The following is a 19,478-nucleotide window of genomic DNA, read 5'->3' on the forward strand; positions in this document are numbered from 1 at the left end:
GACAGGTGTGTGTATGTGTGTGTGTTCTGTATGTAGGGAGACCTAGCAGGAGACAGGTGTGTGTGTGTGTGTGTTCTGTATGTAGGGAGACCTAGCAGGAGACAGGTGTGTGTGTGTGTTCTGTATGTAGGGAGACCTAGCAGGAGACAGGTGTGTGTGTGTGTGTTCTGTATGTAGGGAGACCTAGCAGGAGACAGGTGTGTTCTGTATGTAGGGAGACCTAGCAGGAGACAGGTGTGTGTGTGTGTGTGTGTGTGTGTGTGTGTGTGTGTGTGTGTGTGTGTGTGTGTGTGTATGTGTGTTCTGTATGTAGGGAGGCCTAGTAGGAGACAGGTGTGTGTGCCATGGCCATGCACATGAAGAAGAGCAAAGTCAATGTTGAATGTGTGTTAAGATGTGGACTCTATGAAACAGGTGATGACAGTTGAGAATGAGGTCACGCTGGGAGGTTTACTGACAGGGTGGGGATGTGTGCTCATGCGTATGAGTATGGATGGTCTTATGAGTATGGATGGTCTTATGAGTATGGATGGTCGTATGAGTATGGATGGTCGTATGAGTATGGATGGTCGTATGAGTATGGATGGTCGTATGAGTATGGATGGTCGTATGAGTATGGATGGTCTTATGAGTATGGATGGTCTTATGGTCCTAACAAGCTCATCTGAGACGTAGGTTTGTATGCCATTATGCCTTTTGAGTCTAATTGCTGTGTGTGTGTGTGTGTGGTGTGTGTGGTGTGTGTGGTGTGTGTGTGTGTGTGTGTGTGTGTGTGTGTGTGTGTGCAAAGTACTTAAGGGAGGTTTGAATTGCAAAACAGACCCTGCTTGGAAAAACAAAACGCCCGGTTCATAGATGCTGAGTGAACGACACGTCATCATCACCATCACACACACAAGTGAAAAACAAAGTTAACAAAGTCCTCGTCTCCCTGTCTTCTCATCTTCCTCTCCTCTCATCTTCCTCTCCTCATCTTCCTCTCCTCTCATCTTCCTCTCCTCTCATCTCCCTCTCCTCATCTTCCTCTCCAGGATCAGATCAGCTCACCTGAGATCTCTCCCTGTCTCCCTCGGTGACTGTGCCTAACAACCGTTGCCATGGGTGAAATGGAGCAACTGCGAAAAGAGGCGGACAGTCTCAAAGATCAGATCACTGTCAGTAACTCATCATCATCATCATATCACAGTACCTCATCAGAGTTCATCACATCATCACATCACCAGTAACTCATCAGAGCTCATCATCACATCATCACATCACCAGAACCTCATCAGAGCTCATCATCACATCACCAGTAACTCATCAGAGTTCATCATCACATCATCAGTACCTCATCAGAGCTCATCACATCATCACATCACCAGTAACTCATCAGAGTTCATCATCACATCATTAGTAACTCATCACATCATTAGTAACTCATCATCACATCATTAGTAACTCATCATCACATCATTAGTAACTCATCATCACATCACCAGTAACTGGTGGTTGTGTGTGCTGTTCCCAGGCGGCGAGGAAGGTGGTGCAGGACAGCACGCTGGACGAGGTGGTTTCTGGGACGGCAGCGGTCAGTCGCGTGCAGCTGAAGACCAGGAAGACGCTGAGGGGTCACCTGGCCAAGATCTACGCCATGCACTGGGGCGCGGACTCCAAGTACACACACCTAGCCTGGGCCACACACACACACACACACACACAGTAACATGTCACACACACACACACACACACACACACACACACACACACACACAGTAACATGTCACATAGACTCTCCTCCACACTTACACTTACTCAATGACAAGCACACACCTGAACAATCATTCTTCATCTATGATGCTTGATGACTCTTCATTCATTCGTTCGTTAATTCATTAATCAATTAGTTTGTTCATTCATTCATTCGATCATTCATTTATGCATTCAGTCATTGATTTATGCATTGTCATTCATTCCTATGGACACCATGCTGTAGCATTTAGTTTAGGACACCCAGGACTGTTTTAAGAATGAGCCACAGAGCCATGCTAACTGGTTAATTGGATTGGTGGACCAGTCTCAGCTCGCTTTAATTGGATGAATTAGGATACGGAACCACAGAGGGAAATCTGCTCTAACGTTATATTACATACCAACCCCACACAGGCTGAGCTCTGAGTACTGCATTCAGATGGAACTCTGTCTTTTGCCTCGCCTGTCTCATCTCTGCCCTGACTCTCTCTGTCTCTCTCTCTCTCTCTGTCTCTCTCTCTCTCTCTGTCTCTCACTCACTCACTCTCTCTGTCTCTCTCTCACTCACTCTCTCTGTCTCTCTCTCACTCTCTCTCTCTCTTTCACTCTTTCACTCTCTCTCTCTCTCTTTCTCTCTCTCTCTCTCTCTCTCACTCACTCACTCACTCACTCACTCACTCTGTCTCTCTCTCACTCTCTCTCACTCTCTCTCTCTGTCTCTCTCACTCTCTCTCTCTGTCTCTCTCATTCACTCACTCACTCTCTCTCTGTCTCTCTCTCACTCTATCTCTGTCACTCTCTCTGTCTCTCTGTCTCTCACTCTCTCTCTGTCTCTCGTTCATCCCATCTGTCTCTCTCTCTGTCTCTCTCTCTCTCTGTCTCTCTCTCTCTCTCTCTCACTCTCTCTCTCTCTCTCTCTCTCTCTCGTTCATCCCATCCGTTCCCATCCTCCAGGTTGTGTGTCAGCGCCTCTCAGGATGGAAAGCTCATCGTGTGGGACACCCTGACAACCAACAAGGTAAACAACAACAACAACAACAACAGACTCAACAACAACAACAGACTCAACAACAACAACAGACTCGACAACAACAACAACAGACTCAACAACAACTCCCAACACGTCCACAGGCATGGCAGAACTGTACAGTGCTTGAACCACGATAAGTGAGTGACAGTTTCCCTCCGCCCGCCTCCTGTCTCCAGGTGAACGCCATCCCCCTGAAGTCGTCGTGGGTGATGACGTGCTCGTACGCACCCTCAGGGAACATGGTAGCGTGCGGTGGTCTGGACAACATGTGCTCCATCTACAACCTCAAGGGCAAAGACGGCAACGTCAAGGTCATGCGTGAGCTGGCAGCACACACAGGTAATAAAACATGTAGAATATCACAGCACACACGGGTAAGAACATGTAGAATATCACAGCACACAGGTAATAAAACATGTAGAATATCACAGCACACAGGTAATAAAACATGTAGAATATCACAGCACACACGGGTAAGAACATGTAGAATATCACAGCACACAGGTAATAAAACATGTAGAATATCACAGCACACAGGTAATAAAACATGTAGAATATCACAGCACACAGGTAATAAAACATGTAGAATATCACAGCACACACGGCTAAGAAAACATGTAGAATATCACAGCACACACGGCTAAGAAAACATGTAGAATATCACAGCACACAGGTAATAAAACATGTAGAATATCACAGCACACAGGTAATAAAACATGTAGAATATCACAGCACACAGGTAAGAAAACATGTAGAATATCACAGCACACAGGTAAGAAAACATGTAGAATATCACAGCACACAGGTAAGAAAACATGTAGAATATCACAGCACACAGGTAAGAAAACATGTAGAATATCACAGCACACAGGTAATAAAACATGTAGAATATCACAGCACACAGGTAAGAAAACATGTAGAATATCACAGCACACACGGCTAAGAAAACATGTAGAATATCACAGCACACAGGTAAGAAAACATGTAGAATATCACAACACACACGGGTAAGAAAACATGTAGAATATCACAGCACACAGGTAAGAAAACATGTAGAATATCACAGCACACAGGTAAGAAAACATGTAGAATATCACAGCACACAGGTAAGAAAACATGTAGAATATCACAGCACACAGGTAAGAAAACATGTAGAATATCACAGCACACAGGTAAGAAAACATGTAGAATATCACAGCACACAGGTAAGAAAACATGTAGAATATCACAGCACACACGGCTAAGAAAACATGTAGAATATCACAGCACACAGGTAAGAAAACATGTAGAATATCACAACACACACGGGTAAGAAAACATGTAGAATATCACAGCACACAGGTAAGAAAACATGTAGAATATCACAGCACACAGGTAAGAAAACATGTAGAATATCACAGCACACACGGGTAAGAACATGTAGAATATCACAGCACACAGGTAATAAAACATGTAGAATATCACAGCACACAGGTAATAAAACATGTAGAATATCACAGCACACAGGTAATAAAACATGTAGAATATCACAGCACACACGGCTAAGAAAACATGTAGAATATCACAGCACACACGGCTAAGAAAACATGTAGAATATCACAGCACACAGGTAAGAAAACATGTAGAATATCACAGCACACAGGTAATAAAACATGTAGAATATCACAACACACACGGGTAAGAAAACATGTAGAATATCACAGCACACAGGTAATAAAACATGTAGAATATCACAGCACACAGGTAATAAAACATGTAGAATATCACAGCACACAGGTAATAAAACATGTAGAATATCACAGCACACAGGTAAGAAAACATGTAGAATATCACAGCACACAGGTAAGAAAACATGTAGAATATCACAGCACACAGGTAAGAAAACATGTAGAATATCACAGCACACAGGTAAGAAAACATGTAGAATATCACAGCACACACGGCTAAGAAAACATGTAGAATATCACAGCACACAGGTAAGAAAACATGTAGAATATCACAACACACACGGGTAAGAAAACATGTAGAATATCACAGCACACAGGTAAGAAAACATGTAGAATATCACAGCACACAGGTAAGAAAACATGTAGAATATCACAGCACACAGGTAAGAAAACATGTAGAATATCACAGCACACACGGCTAAGAAAACATGTAGAATATCACAGCACACAGGTAAGAAAACATGTAGAATATCACAACACACACGGGTAAGAAAACATGTAGAATATCACAGCACACACGGGTAAGAAAATGTAGAATATCACAGCACACAGATAATTTATATCAGGCTCAGTTACAATCTGTGTACAATGCAAATAATATTTATTGTCACATATATGTGATCATTAAGTGTAAATCTCCCCTCAGCTTGTATAATGGGTCTGTGGTTTTTACTTTATTTGCTAACATTGTGTCTGTTGCTGCACAGGTTACCTGTCCTGCTGTCGTTTCCTTAGCGACAGTGAGATCATCACCAGCTCTGGCGACTGCACCTGGTAATGTCCACACCCCATCTTCTTAAATTAAAAATGATTTATTAGTCACAATGCTTCAGTGCTGAGACCTTTATCAGGTTAACCTTTCACCTGAAAAATACCCACCCAGCATTGGGCTGAGTCACGGCCTCCTCACTCTTTCACTCTGTCATAACTTAGGGCTGAGACTCTGTTTCCGATGCTTCAGGATTGACTCTGTGTCCAAGTTAATACCAAGTCCACCTTCTGTCCTCCCTCCAGTGTGCTCTGGGACATAGAGACGGGGACACAGAAAACCGTCTTCGCCGGCCATCTGGGAGACTGCATGTCCCTGGCCGTGTCCCCTGATTTCAAGATGTTCATCTCGGGGGCGTGTGACTTCACTGCCAAGCTGTGGGACATCAGGGAGGGCACCTGCAGGCAGACCTTCGGAGGACACGAGAGTGACATCAATGCCATCGGGGTGAGGACGAGAGAGGACGTGTCCCCTGTCTTTATTAAATGGCTGGAGGACACTCTGTTAAAACACTGACAATATGAACATAATAGTTTGGCTCGTGCTATTTTTCAGACAGGCTTTTACAATGGCCATCCAAAGTTTGCCCTGTGCTGACAGTTCATATCAACCACAAAAGCTCACAAAGCATCTTTCTCCCTCCCTCTCTCTCCTTCCCTATCCCTCCCTCCCTATCACTCCCTCTCTCCTTCCTTCCCTCTATCCCTCTCTCCCTCCCTCCCTCTCTGCCTCACTCTCTCCCTCCCTATCCCTCTCTCTCTCCCTCCCTCTCTCCCTATCCCTCCCCCCCTATCCCTCTCTCTCCCTCTCTCTCTCCCTCCCTCTCTTTCTCCCTCTCTCCCTCCCTCCCTCTCTCTCCCTCTCTCTATCCCTCTCTCTCTCTCTCCCTCCCTCTCTCTCTCCCTCTCTCTCCCTCCCTATCCCTCTCTCCCCAGTTCTTCCCTAACGGTAACGCGGTGATAACGGGCTCAGACGACGCCACCTGTAAGCTGTACGACCTGCGGGCTGACCAGGAGCTGATCACCTACCAGGATCCCAGCATCATGTGTGGGGTGACCTCACTGGCCCCCTCCCTCTCCGGACGCCTCATCCTGGCCGGGTACGACGACTTCAACGTCAACATCTGGGACTCGCTGAAGAACGAGAGAGTTGGTGAGTGAGACCAGGGACGCTGAGAGGAGAGATGGAGAGAACGGTGGAGGAGTGTGATGGATAGAGAGAACGGTGGAGGAGTGTGATGGATGGAGAGAACGGTGGAGGTGTGTGATGGATAGAGAGAACGGTGGAGGAGTGTGATGGATGGAGAGAACGGTGGAAGAGTGTGATGGATAGAGAACGGTGGAAGAGTGTGATGGATGGAGAGAACGGTGGAGGAGTGTGATGGATGGAGAGAACGGTGGAGGAGTGTGATGGATAGAGGACGAGAAAGATCGTGAGCATGTTGAGGGTGAATTTGCTCAAGGAACCGTAATGTGAGGTTGAAGTTGTAACTTTTGTTTCACTTTACAAAATGTGCAGCGTACAAGATATTCATATATATATATATATATATATATATATATATATATATATATATGAATGACACTGAAACTCCCTCCCTCTGCGCTGTTGTCTGTGGTTCAGGAGTGCTGGCTGGTCATGACAACAGAGTGAGCTGCATTGGAGTGAGCACTGATGGAATGGCCTGCTGCACGGGATCCTGGGATAGCTTCCTGAAGATATGGAACTGAGCCTGTCCTGAGAGAGAGGAGGAGGAGGAGAGAGGGGGGGTATGAAAACCTGCCTGGGAGAGAAAGAGATGAGCAGAGAAGAGAGGGGAGGACTGGGAGCTTAGGGGAGGGGTTGGGGACAAGAGGGGGTGTTTTCGTTGTGCCAAGTCCTATCTAAGATTTGAGAGAGGGATTGTGATGAGAGAAACACTCCTCTTCACTTTTCTCCTTTCTTTCAACTCAATTTGAGGGGGGAGGGGAGGTGGGTGTCAAAGAAAATACTTGTTTTTATCAATGATTTTGTGTCATGTTTCAAACCGAAATACAGTCATTAGATAATATGCATATTTGTTCCGGCATCGAAAGGATAACAATGTCATAAGAGCAGTTGCCAAATGATATGGTAGTATGGATGAGATACTGTAAGATTAAGCAACCGATTACAGCCTATGTAACAGTTTCCAATTACTATGTTGTTACATTTTATATCAACAGAGGTGGAAATGTTTTGTCAGATGAATTATGTAAGCGTTACTTTTTGTTTCAAACAGCTGTTCTTGGTTTGTTAGATTTCCTTTGGTAGTCATTCTGTCCGTTTATTCTTTTCTTTTTTTAAGTGACATTAGTATGGATTGTTTAGCCTGCAGATTTTAGTATCGGCGAGATGTTTGTTTGATAGAAAACATTTACCATGACTTGGGGCCTAATGTTTTGGTCTGCTCCACAATAGTGTGACATGAAAAGGCACGTTTTCAGTAAACCATTGGACTGAAGTATGGGATGCTCACACAGATCTCATGGTTCACTGAACACTCCCAGACAAGCATCTTTCAGATGGATCGAGAGCCTTGTTGTTTAACGCTGTACTTGTGAGTGTTCAGTATATGGGTGACGAAAAAGCTTGGATGCAAAACAGTATGTAGTGAACATCTAGCGAAACATGGCTTAGATGTGTAGCGTCACATGATGCCCCCGCGTCAACACTGTAGCTCACCGCTCTGCTGTTCAAGATTGTGGGTAACTTTATTAAAACATACAAAGTACACCTAGGGAAATGTACTGTACTTAGTAATACCACATTATCTTTCTAATGACTTTCTAATAAATGTGAATCTGTTTTAGCCTAATCTTGATGTGGTTTTATTTTCAAGGGAAATTGCTTAATCTCTAGCATGTCAGGTGTTTTATGCTATAGGATGACTGCAACTAAACTAATGCTATAGGATGACTGTGCAACTCAACTGTCTGGAGTGGACTAACCTCAAAGTCTTTGGATACAAACTCCTTAATGTCCAGTAGAAGCCAAGATTAGGAGAGAGCTACAAAGTAAATATAACTACAGTAACACAAGCTTGCATAACAAAATGTAAGATGGCAAATCATGGACACCAAACAACCATAAAAAGCTAATAAATTTATTCATATTTACAAAAAAGACAACACCAGGATAGAAAGACACTGATATGGACATTTGCATAAACGCAACGAAAAAAAACGATGGCACTCCCAAAAACATTTAAAAACATTAAAAAAAAACTAAAAACAGCTTCACAAAGTCTGTCACTTAAAAGTGTGTTTTTAGAGAGAAAATGGCAGGTTTCCGTTTCTGTACATGTTCTAGAGTGTTTCTGTACATGTTCTAGAGTATGTTCCTCAGCAGCGTTCTATCGGTTCTCCTTATCCAGGCCCACGGTCAGGACTCTGCGCTCCAGCTGGCCAAGCCGCTGTCTGTCCGGGGTGGACACCTTCAGCTTCATCTGCTGGGCAGGGAGAGAGAACACAACTACTTCAACCTATAGTAGTTTGCACACTTTGTTATTTGACCCAGTTTCTTTGACTCACCTAGATTTCTAACAGATGAGAGTGTAGAAGTTTTAGAAAGTGTGTGAGTGTGTGTTCTTGGACGTACCTGTGCTGATTGGTCCCTGGGGGAGTTGGTCTCCTTGAGGATCTGCAGAGGGGAGCGGCCTTCAGCCAGCGGTTTGCCTACTGAGAGGGGAGAGGTGTTGGATGATGAATGACACCAACGATCTAATGAAATAAAACACCAAAATGACACCCGCAAATCTTTTCACATACCTCTCTGCTTCTGTTTGGCTGGCTGCCCCTTGTTTTCATTAGCTGCATTCTTGGCTCCCACCCGGCGAGATAGAGGGGAGGAAGAGGAGCCCCCTTTGCCACCTCTGCCCTGCACCCGAGCCCTGACCCCAGTGGCCCCGAACCCCTTCCCCAGCCACTGGGGCTTGAACACCAGCTGACTGGGGCTCTTGGTGTTGAAGGTGGGGCAGCGGATCCCGGTTTGAGCCTGCTGCTGCTGGGCCAGGCCTGGGCTCGGTCCAGCGGGAGGAAGGGTGGGGGTGGCGGTCTGGACCGGAGACTCTTCCACTGCAGACACCTCTGGTGTCGCCTCCTCTGGCGCCCTCTCGATCTTCTCCTCCGGCTGCTCAGGACTTCCAGCCATGAAAGCGAACTCTGTGACCGTAGGTGTGGGGGGCTGGCTGGGGGTCAGAGGACACGCTGGACCAGAGGTGGCGGGCGGGAGGGCGTACGAGTGGTCGGGTCCGTCTCCGAGCGGTTCGGCCTCGGCCTGGGCCGGCGGGCAGTCCTGGTGGACCTCGGCAAAGATCTGTCCCGGTACCGCCCCTTCGTGGCAGGTTATCAGGCTCATACTCAGCCTCTTGTGGAGGGGAGACTCCCTGGCTTCCTCGGCCTCGTCCAGAGAGAAGTCCGCCTCCGCCTCCACCTCCACCTGGACCTCTCCCAGGAAGACGAAGGGGCTGGTGGGGACATCCGTCTGGCAGGGCTGAGGGGTCAGGAGGGGATCTCTGGACCCTAGCTCTCCATCCCCTAGCGCCGCCGCCTCCTCCTCCTCCTCCAGGATGGAGCGTCCGGAGGGCTTGTGAGGAGGAGCTGGGGACACGGCGTCCGTTGTGTCGCTGAGGAAGAGCATTCCCAGACGCCGGGCGAAGGAACGCACAGTCACTGTTATAAAGAAAATGAGATGTTCAGTCATGTTTCCCACAATGCACCGGGATCCAGTGTAGACTAACTAACTGGCTTAGTATCAGCAAGTATAGTTACCTTTCACAGGAGTGCGGGCGATGCCAGGTGACGGTGACCGGGGGTCCCCGGAGGGCATAGGGCAGTCACTCTCCACTTCAGCTGAAGGCCGGGACACGACACCACTAATCTGCAAACGGGTAACATCAACAAATTTGTTAAATCCACTCCAATCGTGCCCCAAGTTGAGTACGAGGCGAGTTTGAATATCAGGAAAAATGCTCACAACAGCTACCTGGATGGGCGTGCGGGCAATCTCAGTGGAAGGAGAGCGTGGGTCGATCAGCCGACTGACCCGATCATTCATCAGCCGCGGTCTGGGGTCTCGTTTGGGTGTTGAGGCCGCCGCTGACGCCACAGCAATCTTGCTCTCGCTGGATCCCATGTTTGATTGGTTCCCTTTCGTAAAACACAACAGTAAATTCCAGAGCATACTTGCTGGCTAGCCCTGTGACTGAAAACAAGCTAGCTTGGCTAACTGCTCGCCATGAACAAGGAGTAAAATGGGAAAGAGGAAAAACTATGCTTTTTGAAATAAATAGATCATACAACATCAACTGGCCACAATGGAAATGTTTTCCATTGATTCAATATCTCCGAATAAAACAATGTTAGCTTAGTTGGTATCTAGCGTAGCACCACTGGATGTTTGCTAGTGCTAGCAGTTAATGTTAGCTAGCTAGTGCTAACATTTGTTGTTCACGTTAATGTATTAACGTTGAAAGTTTATCTGATATATCTAGAACTATGCAACTGCATAAGTGCAAGAAACATTTGCAGACTGAGCCTACTTTGGTAGTTAGCTATATGATAGATATCGAAGACCTCAGAGTACCAGCTAGCTAATGAGCACTTACCTTGCACGTTGAGTTGAAAAGTAGTTGTGGTTCTTTATCACTATTTCACAGCAAAACATGAGCATTTAAATGGGGCAAAGCATGCATCCCAGTTACTTTCAAACCAGCCAATCAGGGAGCTCGGCACTCCCGGCTTCTCGCCGCGGATTGGCCCATTGCACCTCCTCCCAGTGAAGGGGGCGTGGAATACGGCTGATAACATTTGAACGCGAACTTGTGTCGGGCGAGCCTGGTGACCCGAGGCTACTGGTGTCACATGAGTATTGTTTGAATCGTCAGCTCTACCAACTGCTATATAAAAGCCAAGGACCTTGAAATATGACAGAATAGAAAACCTAAATATATAACAATACCTTGGCTGTATCATTCTACATCTAGCAGATTAAGATTCATTACCTTCTATAATTGTACTCTAAATAGGATTTACTTGACAAATAAAGGTTGACATTAACTTTTGCTATTTTGTAGCTTACTCTAGTAAGAGAACAAATAATCCTAGCAGAGATGTGAAAGTTTATAACTAATATTTCAAGCACAAACAAAAGCAAAATACATAGAATCAAGGGCTTTATTGCTGAATATTACATCAATAATCATGACAGTCAGATTAACTATTTGAAAACAGTGATAGTGCAATAATTATAGTACAATACACCATATGGCAGATAGCATTATTTTACAATTAAGCAAATTATTTTACAACAAGAGCAATCGTCTAGAGAGAGGAGGTGAGGGAGCGTCTCATTCATCTGTCCGAAGCACAAACCCAGTTCTGTTGCTGACCTGCTGGATGTCCCTTAAACCTGACTCTTCACTTGAGTTGTTGATATCATACATATGCCTTGTTATCCTCCTTGAAGTATCAGTCTCTGAACAAAAGTAAACAACGCAGATTCAACTGGTGGGCATATGTTGAGTATCAGGCCCAGGCCTAATCCAAACCCCTCCATACAGTCTTATAACTATAAGAGAGCACTGCTGGTTGAATAGGTTACCCTTATAGTCTACAACTATACCGTACCTGTAAACCTGCACACTACAGGTATATCTGGGTCAAACACAGGTGGTCAGTGGGGTACACGTCCTGTCAACATGTCACTGGCTGTTTCTGTGGCCATGAGTCACGACCCCTCTGGAGTTGACCTACAGGAAGCTCCTCTCAGGTTACTGACCATAGAGGGAGCATCTCATCTCAATAGAACCGGCGTCCAGCCAACCAGAGCGCTGTCTTCTCTACGTGCTTCCCTCTTCCTCCCCCTCGCCTCATCTGGTCTGATATGAATGACATTACCAGGTGAAAACACATGTTATTTTACAGGTTTTTGGATTTTATTTTACAGGGTAAACAGATGTGATTTTTACAGGTTTTTGGATTTTATTTTACAGGGTAAACAGATGTTATTTTACAGTAAACTTGACTCACCATTCGATCAAATCAAGATGAAGCGGAGGGGATGAGGAGAAAAGCTTCCAAGGGTTTGGGGGTACGCTGAGAAGGTAAGCAGGGGCTGATAGCTGTGTGTGTGTGTGTGTGTGTGTGTGTGTGTGTGTGTGTGTGTGTGTGTGTGTGTGAGTGAGACACTGTCACAGTGAGTCTCTACTGGCTGCCTCTTTCCAGGGGGGGGAAGAATACATACAAATTTGATATGAGCCAGTATGAGTAGCAAGTGTACACATTTTGTAGCATACCGTCCCTTATCTTACCGGACGATTCTCAATGTTTCACTCACAACCTGTCTCTCTCTCTCTCTCATCTGTCTCTCTCTCTCTCACCTGTCTCTCTCTCTCTCACCTGTCTCTCTCTCTCACCTCTCTCTCTCTCACCTGTCTCTCTCTCACCTCTTGCACTCTATCCCAGATGCCTTCCTTCAGAACCTCGTTCTCTGGCTTTGTTGCAGCAGTGTCAAAACAAACCACCCTCCTTCCTCTGCCTCTTCTCAATCCTCCTCCTCTTCTCTCTCTACGTCTCCCAAACACCTCTCCCCCCTCACTGTACACTCGCACTCTATCAGGGGCCTCCCTCCCTCGCCCTGCTTCAGTCCCCCCCCGCCTCCCCCCCTCTCTGGCAGAAGTGGACGAGCAGCGTGTTCAGGTCGCGGCGGTCGGCGGTGGCGTACAGCGAGCTCTCTCCCATCATGCTCAGCGCCATGCGCAGCGTGGACCAGATGTTGTCGGACATCATGGTGGCGGCGACGCCCCCGGGACCCCGGCTCGCCCCGGGCCCATCCCCCTCCCCCGCCGCCTGCTGCTGCAGGGACAGCGCCTCCAGGAAGTGCTCCACCGCCTCCCTGACCACCGGGACACATTAGAGATGGAACATTAGAAATATAAACAACATGGAAGACATTTTATAGATGTTGTTTATATTTCTAATGTTACATCTATAAAATGTCTTCCATGTTGTTTATATTTCTAATGTTACATGGAAAACATTGTATAGATGTAACATTAGAAATATAAACAACATGGAAGACATTTTAGAGATGTAACATTAGAAATATAAACAACATGGAAGACATTTTAGAGATGGAACATTAGAAATATAAACAACATGGAAGACATTTTAGAGATGGAACATTAGAAATATGAACGACATTTTAGAGATGTAACATCAGAAATATAAATGATATTACCCTTTATTGAACAAGTGCTCATCACTTTCTGAAAGCAGTTCATGTGTGGCTCACCTGTGAGCTCCCAGGTTGACACAGCTGATACCCAGGTTGTATCGACTACGGACAAACCCTGGCTGCAGTTCCAGAGCTCTCCTGTAGGCGGCGACTGCCTCCTCGGAGCGGCTTCCGTTGGCCAAAGTGGCGCCCAGCTTATTCCACAGCAAATAGTCCTGAGAAAGAAAGAGAGAGAGAGAGAGAGAGAGAGAGGGAGAGAGAAATAGAAAGAAAGACAGGGAGAGAAACAGACGGACAGATGTCAAAATCATAAGTCTATTAGGTGTAAAAAAGGACAATAGTAAGGTGGTTGTAGGGCCAGTCGCCGCCATCTTACCTGTGGTGTGACCGAGAGCGCAGCAGTGAAGCAGTCCACAGCCTTGTCGTACTCCCCGCTCAGGTTGAACAGAACTCCCAGACCACACTGCAGCTGGGGGTCCACGCGGGCGGGGTCAGAGTTCGCTGCACTCAGGAACAGAGACTGCACCTCTGTGAACAGCGACCTGAGAGAGACAGTGACAGAGAATAAGGAACGTTGGTCACACTTTACAATAAGGGTCACAAAAAACCTTAGTTAACTGTTAACTAATGCTTATTTAGGGTTAGGTTAGGTTACTAATGTTAATTAATACCTTAGTTAAGGTTAGGGTTAGCGTTAGGGTTAGGTGAGTTAATCTTACTTAACATAAATAACATTAGTAAATGGTTAATAGAGACATTAGTTAACTGTTATTTAATACTTAATAATGCATTAACTAATGCTTATTAAAGGAGTAGTAAAGGGAAAATGCATGTTTAGCCCTGTTTTAAGGTTACTTATGATCATATACAATGGTTCAGATCAAAACGTTGACAAAACTAGCACTTTTGAGAAAGTCTGATAATTGCTCTACCACCGTTTTGGTCATACAATGGATGTGGGTGGGCACCTTGAAAAATCTTTCAAAAACATGTTTAACTCTCGATTTCAAAGACAAGAAGCTCACCGAGGGGGTAATTGGTGTCCGTTGGTGTTCTGACATCAAATTTGCCGCAAAGTATGAATCCTGTAGGGTTTTATTGATCATTTTATGAAATCCATTGACTTGTATTGACGAGACCGTTGTAGATATGTACAGTAGATCAATCCGCAGAGGGGATTCAGGAAGCGGAACTACTTACGGTAGCTATTGTTATTGTTTATGTTGCTAGGCTACCTAGTTTGCGGAAGTTTACACACGTATGTGCTGCGACTAAATAGTTCTATGCTAAATATTTAAAAAAGCCTTTCCAGATAAACTAGAATTTTACTTTATGGTGAATTATATGGCAGAACGCCAACTAACACCTCGGTGAGTTTCTTGTCTTTGAAATCGAGAGTTTAACATGGTTTTTCAAGATGCCCATCCACATCCATTGTATGACCAAAACGGTGGTAGCGCAATTATCAGACTTTCTCAAAAGTGCTAGTTTTGTCAACGTTTTGATCTGAACCATTGTATATGATCATAAGTAACCTTAAAACAGGGCTAAACATGCATTTTCCCTTTACTACTCCTTTAATAAGCATTAGTTAATGCATTATTAAGTATTAAATAACAGTTAACTAATGTCTCTATTAACCATTTACTAATGTACCCTTATTGTAAAGTGTTACCGGAACTAAAACATTTGATCAGAGATCTTTCTGGGACGTTTCCATTGAAGCAACACTTTCAATAGTCTTGTGCTGTTTTTAGTGACGTTAGTCATTTAGCTGACGCTTTCATCCAAAGAGACTCACAGTAATTGCATTTAACGCAGGAGAAGCCAGCGTACTACTACTGGCCAGAACTTACACGTGCACACGTTCACAAGATGGATGTGCATGAGGGAGACATGGTGTAAACCTGCCACTCACTCTGGCAGCAGCGAGCCGAATCTCTCCCTCTCCCTCTCTCGTTCTCTGGCTCCGCCCTTCTCCTGCTCCGTGTCGCTCTGCTCCAGAACGGGGCGGTACGTGGGATTGTGCCTCAGCCAATCGCGGAGCGTCTCACAGGCCTGCCTGTGCAGCGATTCGTTGGTGAAACTGACTGCCAGCGCCATCAGAGCTGTTAGGTTGTCCTTCTTCAGGTCTATGCATCTGAGGGAGGGAGAAGAAGAGAGGATGGATGGTTGAAAAGAAAGAAAAACAATGTATGTAACCAAGTCCATTTTATTTATACAGCACCTTTCACAGACAGGGTCACAAAGTGCTTCACACAATGAACACAACTCTGCACCGAGAGATATTCAAATTGTTGCCATTCCATTTGCTCACCTGCGGAGGGCGCTAATGGCCGCAAATTCTTGTTCATTCTCTGCCTGACAGGTTCCCAGATACTGCCATGCCTAAAAGAGAATCAGGACTGAAGTGTCAGTTGGTAACAGTCATCCCTTATGAGTTACACACAAGATATAAAAACCATGGGTTACAACCAAGATGTAAAAGGTGGACAGAAATATATTATAGTTTAAATTTCACCACTGAAAATTCTTCTCAACTCAACTCTTCTTCACTGACAACCACCAGAGGGCAACGGTGGGTATGTTACACTAGTAACAGCACAGTGGTAGTAGTATGTTACACTAGTAACGGCACGGTAGTAGTAGTAGTATGTTACACTAGTAACAGCACGGTAGTAGTAGTAGTAGTATGTTACACTAGTAACAGCATGGTAGTAGTAGTAGTATGTTACACTAGTAACAGCACGGTAGTAGTAGTAGTATGTTACACTAGTAACAGCACGGTAGTAGTAGTAGTAGTATGTTACACTAGTAACAGCATGGTAGTAGTAGTAGTATGTTACACTAGTAACAGCACGGTAGTAGTAGTAGTAGTAGTATGTTACACTAGTAACGACACGGTAGTACCGGAGCTAGTGTAGTGTGTGTGGAGCTAGGCCGTGTGGGCGGAGCTAGGCAGTGTTGGCGGAGCTAGGCCGTGTGGGCGGAGCTCCTCACCAGCTGGTTGTCCGGCTCCTTCTGCACGGCGCTCTCGAAGAGACGCACGGCGCCAGGGATGTCCCCGGCCTCCATCCTCCTCAGACCCTCCCCCAGTGGGTCCTGGTGGGACAGGTAGGGGTTGTCCTCCTCGAACTGGTAACCCTGGGAAACGAGAGTACAGCACGGGGGAGGGGGTGGGGGGGGGTGAGAGAAGGGTTTAGGATCATCAACAGTATCTGAAATGGTGTATGGAGGGCCATGATCAGACACGTTGTCCAGGAGCACACTAGCCTGCTCTGACCTCTGACCCAGGAGCACACTAGCCTGCTCTGACCTCTGACCCAGGAGCACACTAGCCTGCTCTGACCTTTGACCCAGGAGCACACTAGCCTGCTCTGACCTTTGACCCAGGAGCACACTAGCCTGCTCTGACCTCTGAACCAGGAGCACACTAGCCTGCTCTGACCTTTGACCCAGGAGCACACTAGCCTGCTCTGACCTCTCACCCAGGAAGCACAGATCCAGGGCAGGTACCTTGTCATAGGAGTGGCTGAGGAGCTGGTCGAAGTCGGACAGCCAGGGGTGGCTCTCTGCGTCCCTCTTGGCCATCTCTTCCCACTCCTGCTGCAGCTTCTCCCAGAAGTCCACATCGCTCTGACCCGACAACAACAAACAACAACAACCATCAGTCTGGCCTCCCCGTCTGTCCACACACCTTCATTCTTCCCGACTGACTTCTGCTTCCCGTTGTCCTCTCACCTCCACGGCGGCTTTGGCCTGCTGGAAGTCTGGGCCGGCGGCGGCGAACTCGTCCACCCACGACTCCGCTGAGTCCGCCGACACCTGGACAGGGAGGAAGTGAGTGAGAGCAATGATGGACAGGAAGCTGTGCTTGACTAGGACAACTGAACCGAGGACGGGGGAGACGGGAGAAGGAGAGATATGGGGAGGAATGAAAACGGAGGAAGAAAAATGAAGAAAAAAAAAGGGATGAGAAGCAAAACTGCAGAGAACCACACCCACTCTCAGACTCGCCCGTCCGGTCGGAGACCAGCAAGACCTCGAAACACCTGCGTGCTAAACCATCTCCCAGGGGCGTCATATAGGCGCAAATAAACTAGGGAAAAAACGAAGGCTGCAACTAAAGACAGCCGTTCAAAACGGGCACAGGAAAGACATCCGTCTGATGACATCATCAGTTGAACGCCACCGGGAGGGGCGGTGGCTGGCGTCGCCGTGGCGTCTGCGGTCCTACCTGCCTGATGATAGTAGCCCAGTGCTCTGCCTGTTTGGCCTTAGCCTTGTCAATCTTCTCATTCCTCTCGTGGGTCTCCCAGGGAAGAGTCGCTACCCCGGTCTGGACCAGGAACTACGGGGGGGGGGCGTGTCCGGGGGGAGGAGGGGGCGTGTCAGGGGGGGTGGGTGGGCGAGGGTGGGGGGGTGTTTGGTGAGGTTTTCGGAGGGCAGGATAGGAACAGTTTCAATGAGGTATAGATTAATTGAGGGTGTTAAGTGGGGGAGGGGCAAGCGCAGAGTTCATAGAGGGTTCAGAGGGGAAAAGTGAGTGTCAGAGTTAAAGGTCAGCCGGTGGCCATGAATAGATACTCAAAGGTTGAAAAACAAGGTTGGGACCCAAACACTTAACTCAGTCAGTTCAGGACGGTAAGCGGAACTCAACTCACTTAAACTCCAATTCTTTTCCGGAAATGACTGAAATTAAGTGGAATAGACCCAAGCCTCAGCAGAAATGACTGAGCCAAGATGAGGACATCAGGGAGGGGCTTCACAGAGACAGCTTTGCAGACAGAAATAGGACTCAAAGAAAGACTATAGCTCTACATTCCACAAGGTATCTTTGTGGAATATCTACCCACAATGCTGTGCAGCTTAGCCCAAGACTCGCATTACAGGGAGAGTAACGACGACAAGTTGGTTACATTTGCAGGGAAGTTATTACGCTACGATGTCAGGGACACAAAATACCGGGGAAATAAGAGTCATGAGGAGAGGTTTGAGCCAAGATGGCGGCTCTCTCAGTGAGTCCCGAGAAGTGTGAGCCAAGATGGCTCTCAGTGAGTCCCCAGTTGCACCCTTCCCTCTGTGTCCTTGGTGGGGGTAGGCTCGTACCTGCTTGAGGTTGGAGGCCCAGTTCTGAGCCTCCTGGGCCTGAGCTCTATCTGTGTGTTGTTTGCCTGCTCTGTCCTCCACTGTGACAATGCCCTCGCCAATCTGCCTAATGAACCGCAGGAACTACACAACAACAACACAACAACAACAACAGCAATGACACAAATAGAAATGACTACGATGAATGGATCACACTATAGGCCTACTGTGATCCCTCACTCTAAAATACATCTGTGATAGATTATAATCTTATACATACAGACTACAGGAGAAGCTTAGAGATTCATAGGCCACAACATAACATGTCAGCAGGACTTCGATGACCACGTTATTACAAGACTACGCTGCTCCAGCAGACATTTAAAATAATGGAGGAAGGTTATGGAGATAGATGTCAAAAAAGTATGAAACACATACTGAGGTGCCCCTAAGAAACACGCACACACACACACACACAAGCACACACAAGCACGCACATGCACGCACACACACACACACACACACACACACACACACACACACACACACACACACACACACACACACACACACACACACACACACACACACACACACACACACACACACACACACACACACACAGAACAAACATGCACTGCTCACCTCTGTGTTCTGTAACTTGGGGTCGTCAACCTTTGAGACGAGCTCATTGGCTGTTTGCTTCAGCTCGTCCTCCGGCTGGTACTCCTTTGCCCTGTGGGATCCCAACGTTAGCATCCCAGCGTTAGCATCACAACGTTAGCATCCCAGCGTTAGCATCACAACGTTAGCATCACAACGTTAGCATCCCACTGCCTGGCAGCAGCTCTCCCCTCCGACTACACCTCTCTCCATC

At 46.6% G+C, this 19,478-nt stretch overlaps 3 protein-coding genes across 6 annotated transcripts in view; 1 reads left to right on the forward strand and 2 right to left on the reverse strand.

Moving 5' to 3' along the window:
• Nucleotides 1-1,097: 1,097 nt before the first annotated feature.
• On the forward strand, nucleotides 1,098-6,987 carry gnb3a (guanine nucleotide binding protein (G protein), beta polypeptide 3a; the record flags this gene model as incomplete). Its single annotated transcript, XM_084444280.1, has 8 exons — nucleotides 1,098-1,154; nucleotides 1,511-1,656; nucleotides 2,686-2,749; nucleotides 2,938-3,100; nucleotides 5,196-5,262; nucleotides 5,503-5,704; nucleotides 6,193-6,409; nucleotides 6,881-6,987. The coding sequence occupies 8 exons, from the start codon at nucleotides 1,098-1,100 to the stop codon at nucleotides 6,985-6,987; spliced, it is 1,023 nt and encodes a 340-aa protein (XP_084300406.1).
• A 1,643-nt stretch (nucleotides 6,988-8,630) lies between these two features.
• cdca3 (cell division cycle associated 3) lies at nucleotides 8,631-10,411 on the reverse strand (the record flags this gene model as incomplete). Its single annotated transcript, XM_084444497.1, has 5 exons — nucleotides 8,631-8,723; nucleotides 8,876-8,952; nucleotides 9,046-9,948; nucleotides 10,048-10,156; nucleotides 10,262-10,411. The coding sequence occupies 5 exons, from the start codon at nucleotides 10,409-10,411 to the stop codon at nucleotides 8,631-8,633; spliced, it is 1,332 nt and encodes a 443-aa protein (XP_084300623.1).
• Nucleotides 10,412-12,918: 2,507 nt separating this feature from the next.
• pex5 (peroxisomal biogenesis factor 5) overlaps nucleotides 12,919-19,478 on the reverse strand; it is a gene marked incomplete at its 3' end in the record, with an annotated part of 13,430 nt that continues 6,870 nt past the window's right edge. For 3 of the 4 annotated variants that reach the window (XM_084444265.1, XM_084444266.1, XM_084444267.1), the window contains 10 exons: nucleotides 19,247-19,337; nucleotides 18,623-18,745; nucleotides 17,255-17,338; nucleotides 17,030-17,149; nucleotides 16,514-16,657; nucleotides 15,831-15,901; nucleotides 15,432-15,653; nucleotides 13,890-14,055; nucleotides 13,571-13,728; nucleotides 12,919-13,171 (listed from right to left, as the gene is read on the reverse strand). In XM_084444265.1, the coding sequence (XP_084300391.1) occupies nucleotides 12,919-13,171; nucleotides 13,571-13,728; nucleotides 13,890-14,055; nucleotides 15,432-15,653; nucleotides 15,831-15,901; nucleotides 16,514-16,657; nucleotides 17,030-17,149; nucleotides 17,255-17,338; nucleotides 18,623-18,745; nucleotides 19,247-19,337 (1,432 nt within the window). The remainder of the gene's footprint in view (nucleotides 13,172-13,570; nucleotides 13,729-13,889; nucleotides 14,056-15,431; nucleotides 15,654-15,830; nucleotides 15,902-16,513; nucleotides 16,658-17,029; nucleotides 17,150-17,254; nucleotides 17,339-18,622; nucleotides 18,746-19,246; nucleotides 19,338-19,478) is intronic. The other variant, XM_084444268.1, reaches the window with a different exon arrangement.

The sequence above is a fragment of the Borostomias antarcticus genome, assembly GCF_949987555.1.
Source record: "Borostomias antarcticus genome assembly, chromosome: 10".
NCBI classification, from domain to species: Eukaryota; Metazoa; Chordata; class Actinopteri; order Stomiiformes; family Stomiidae; genus Borostomias; species Borostomias antarcticus.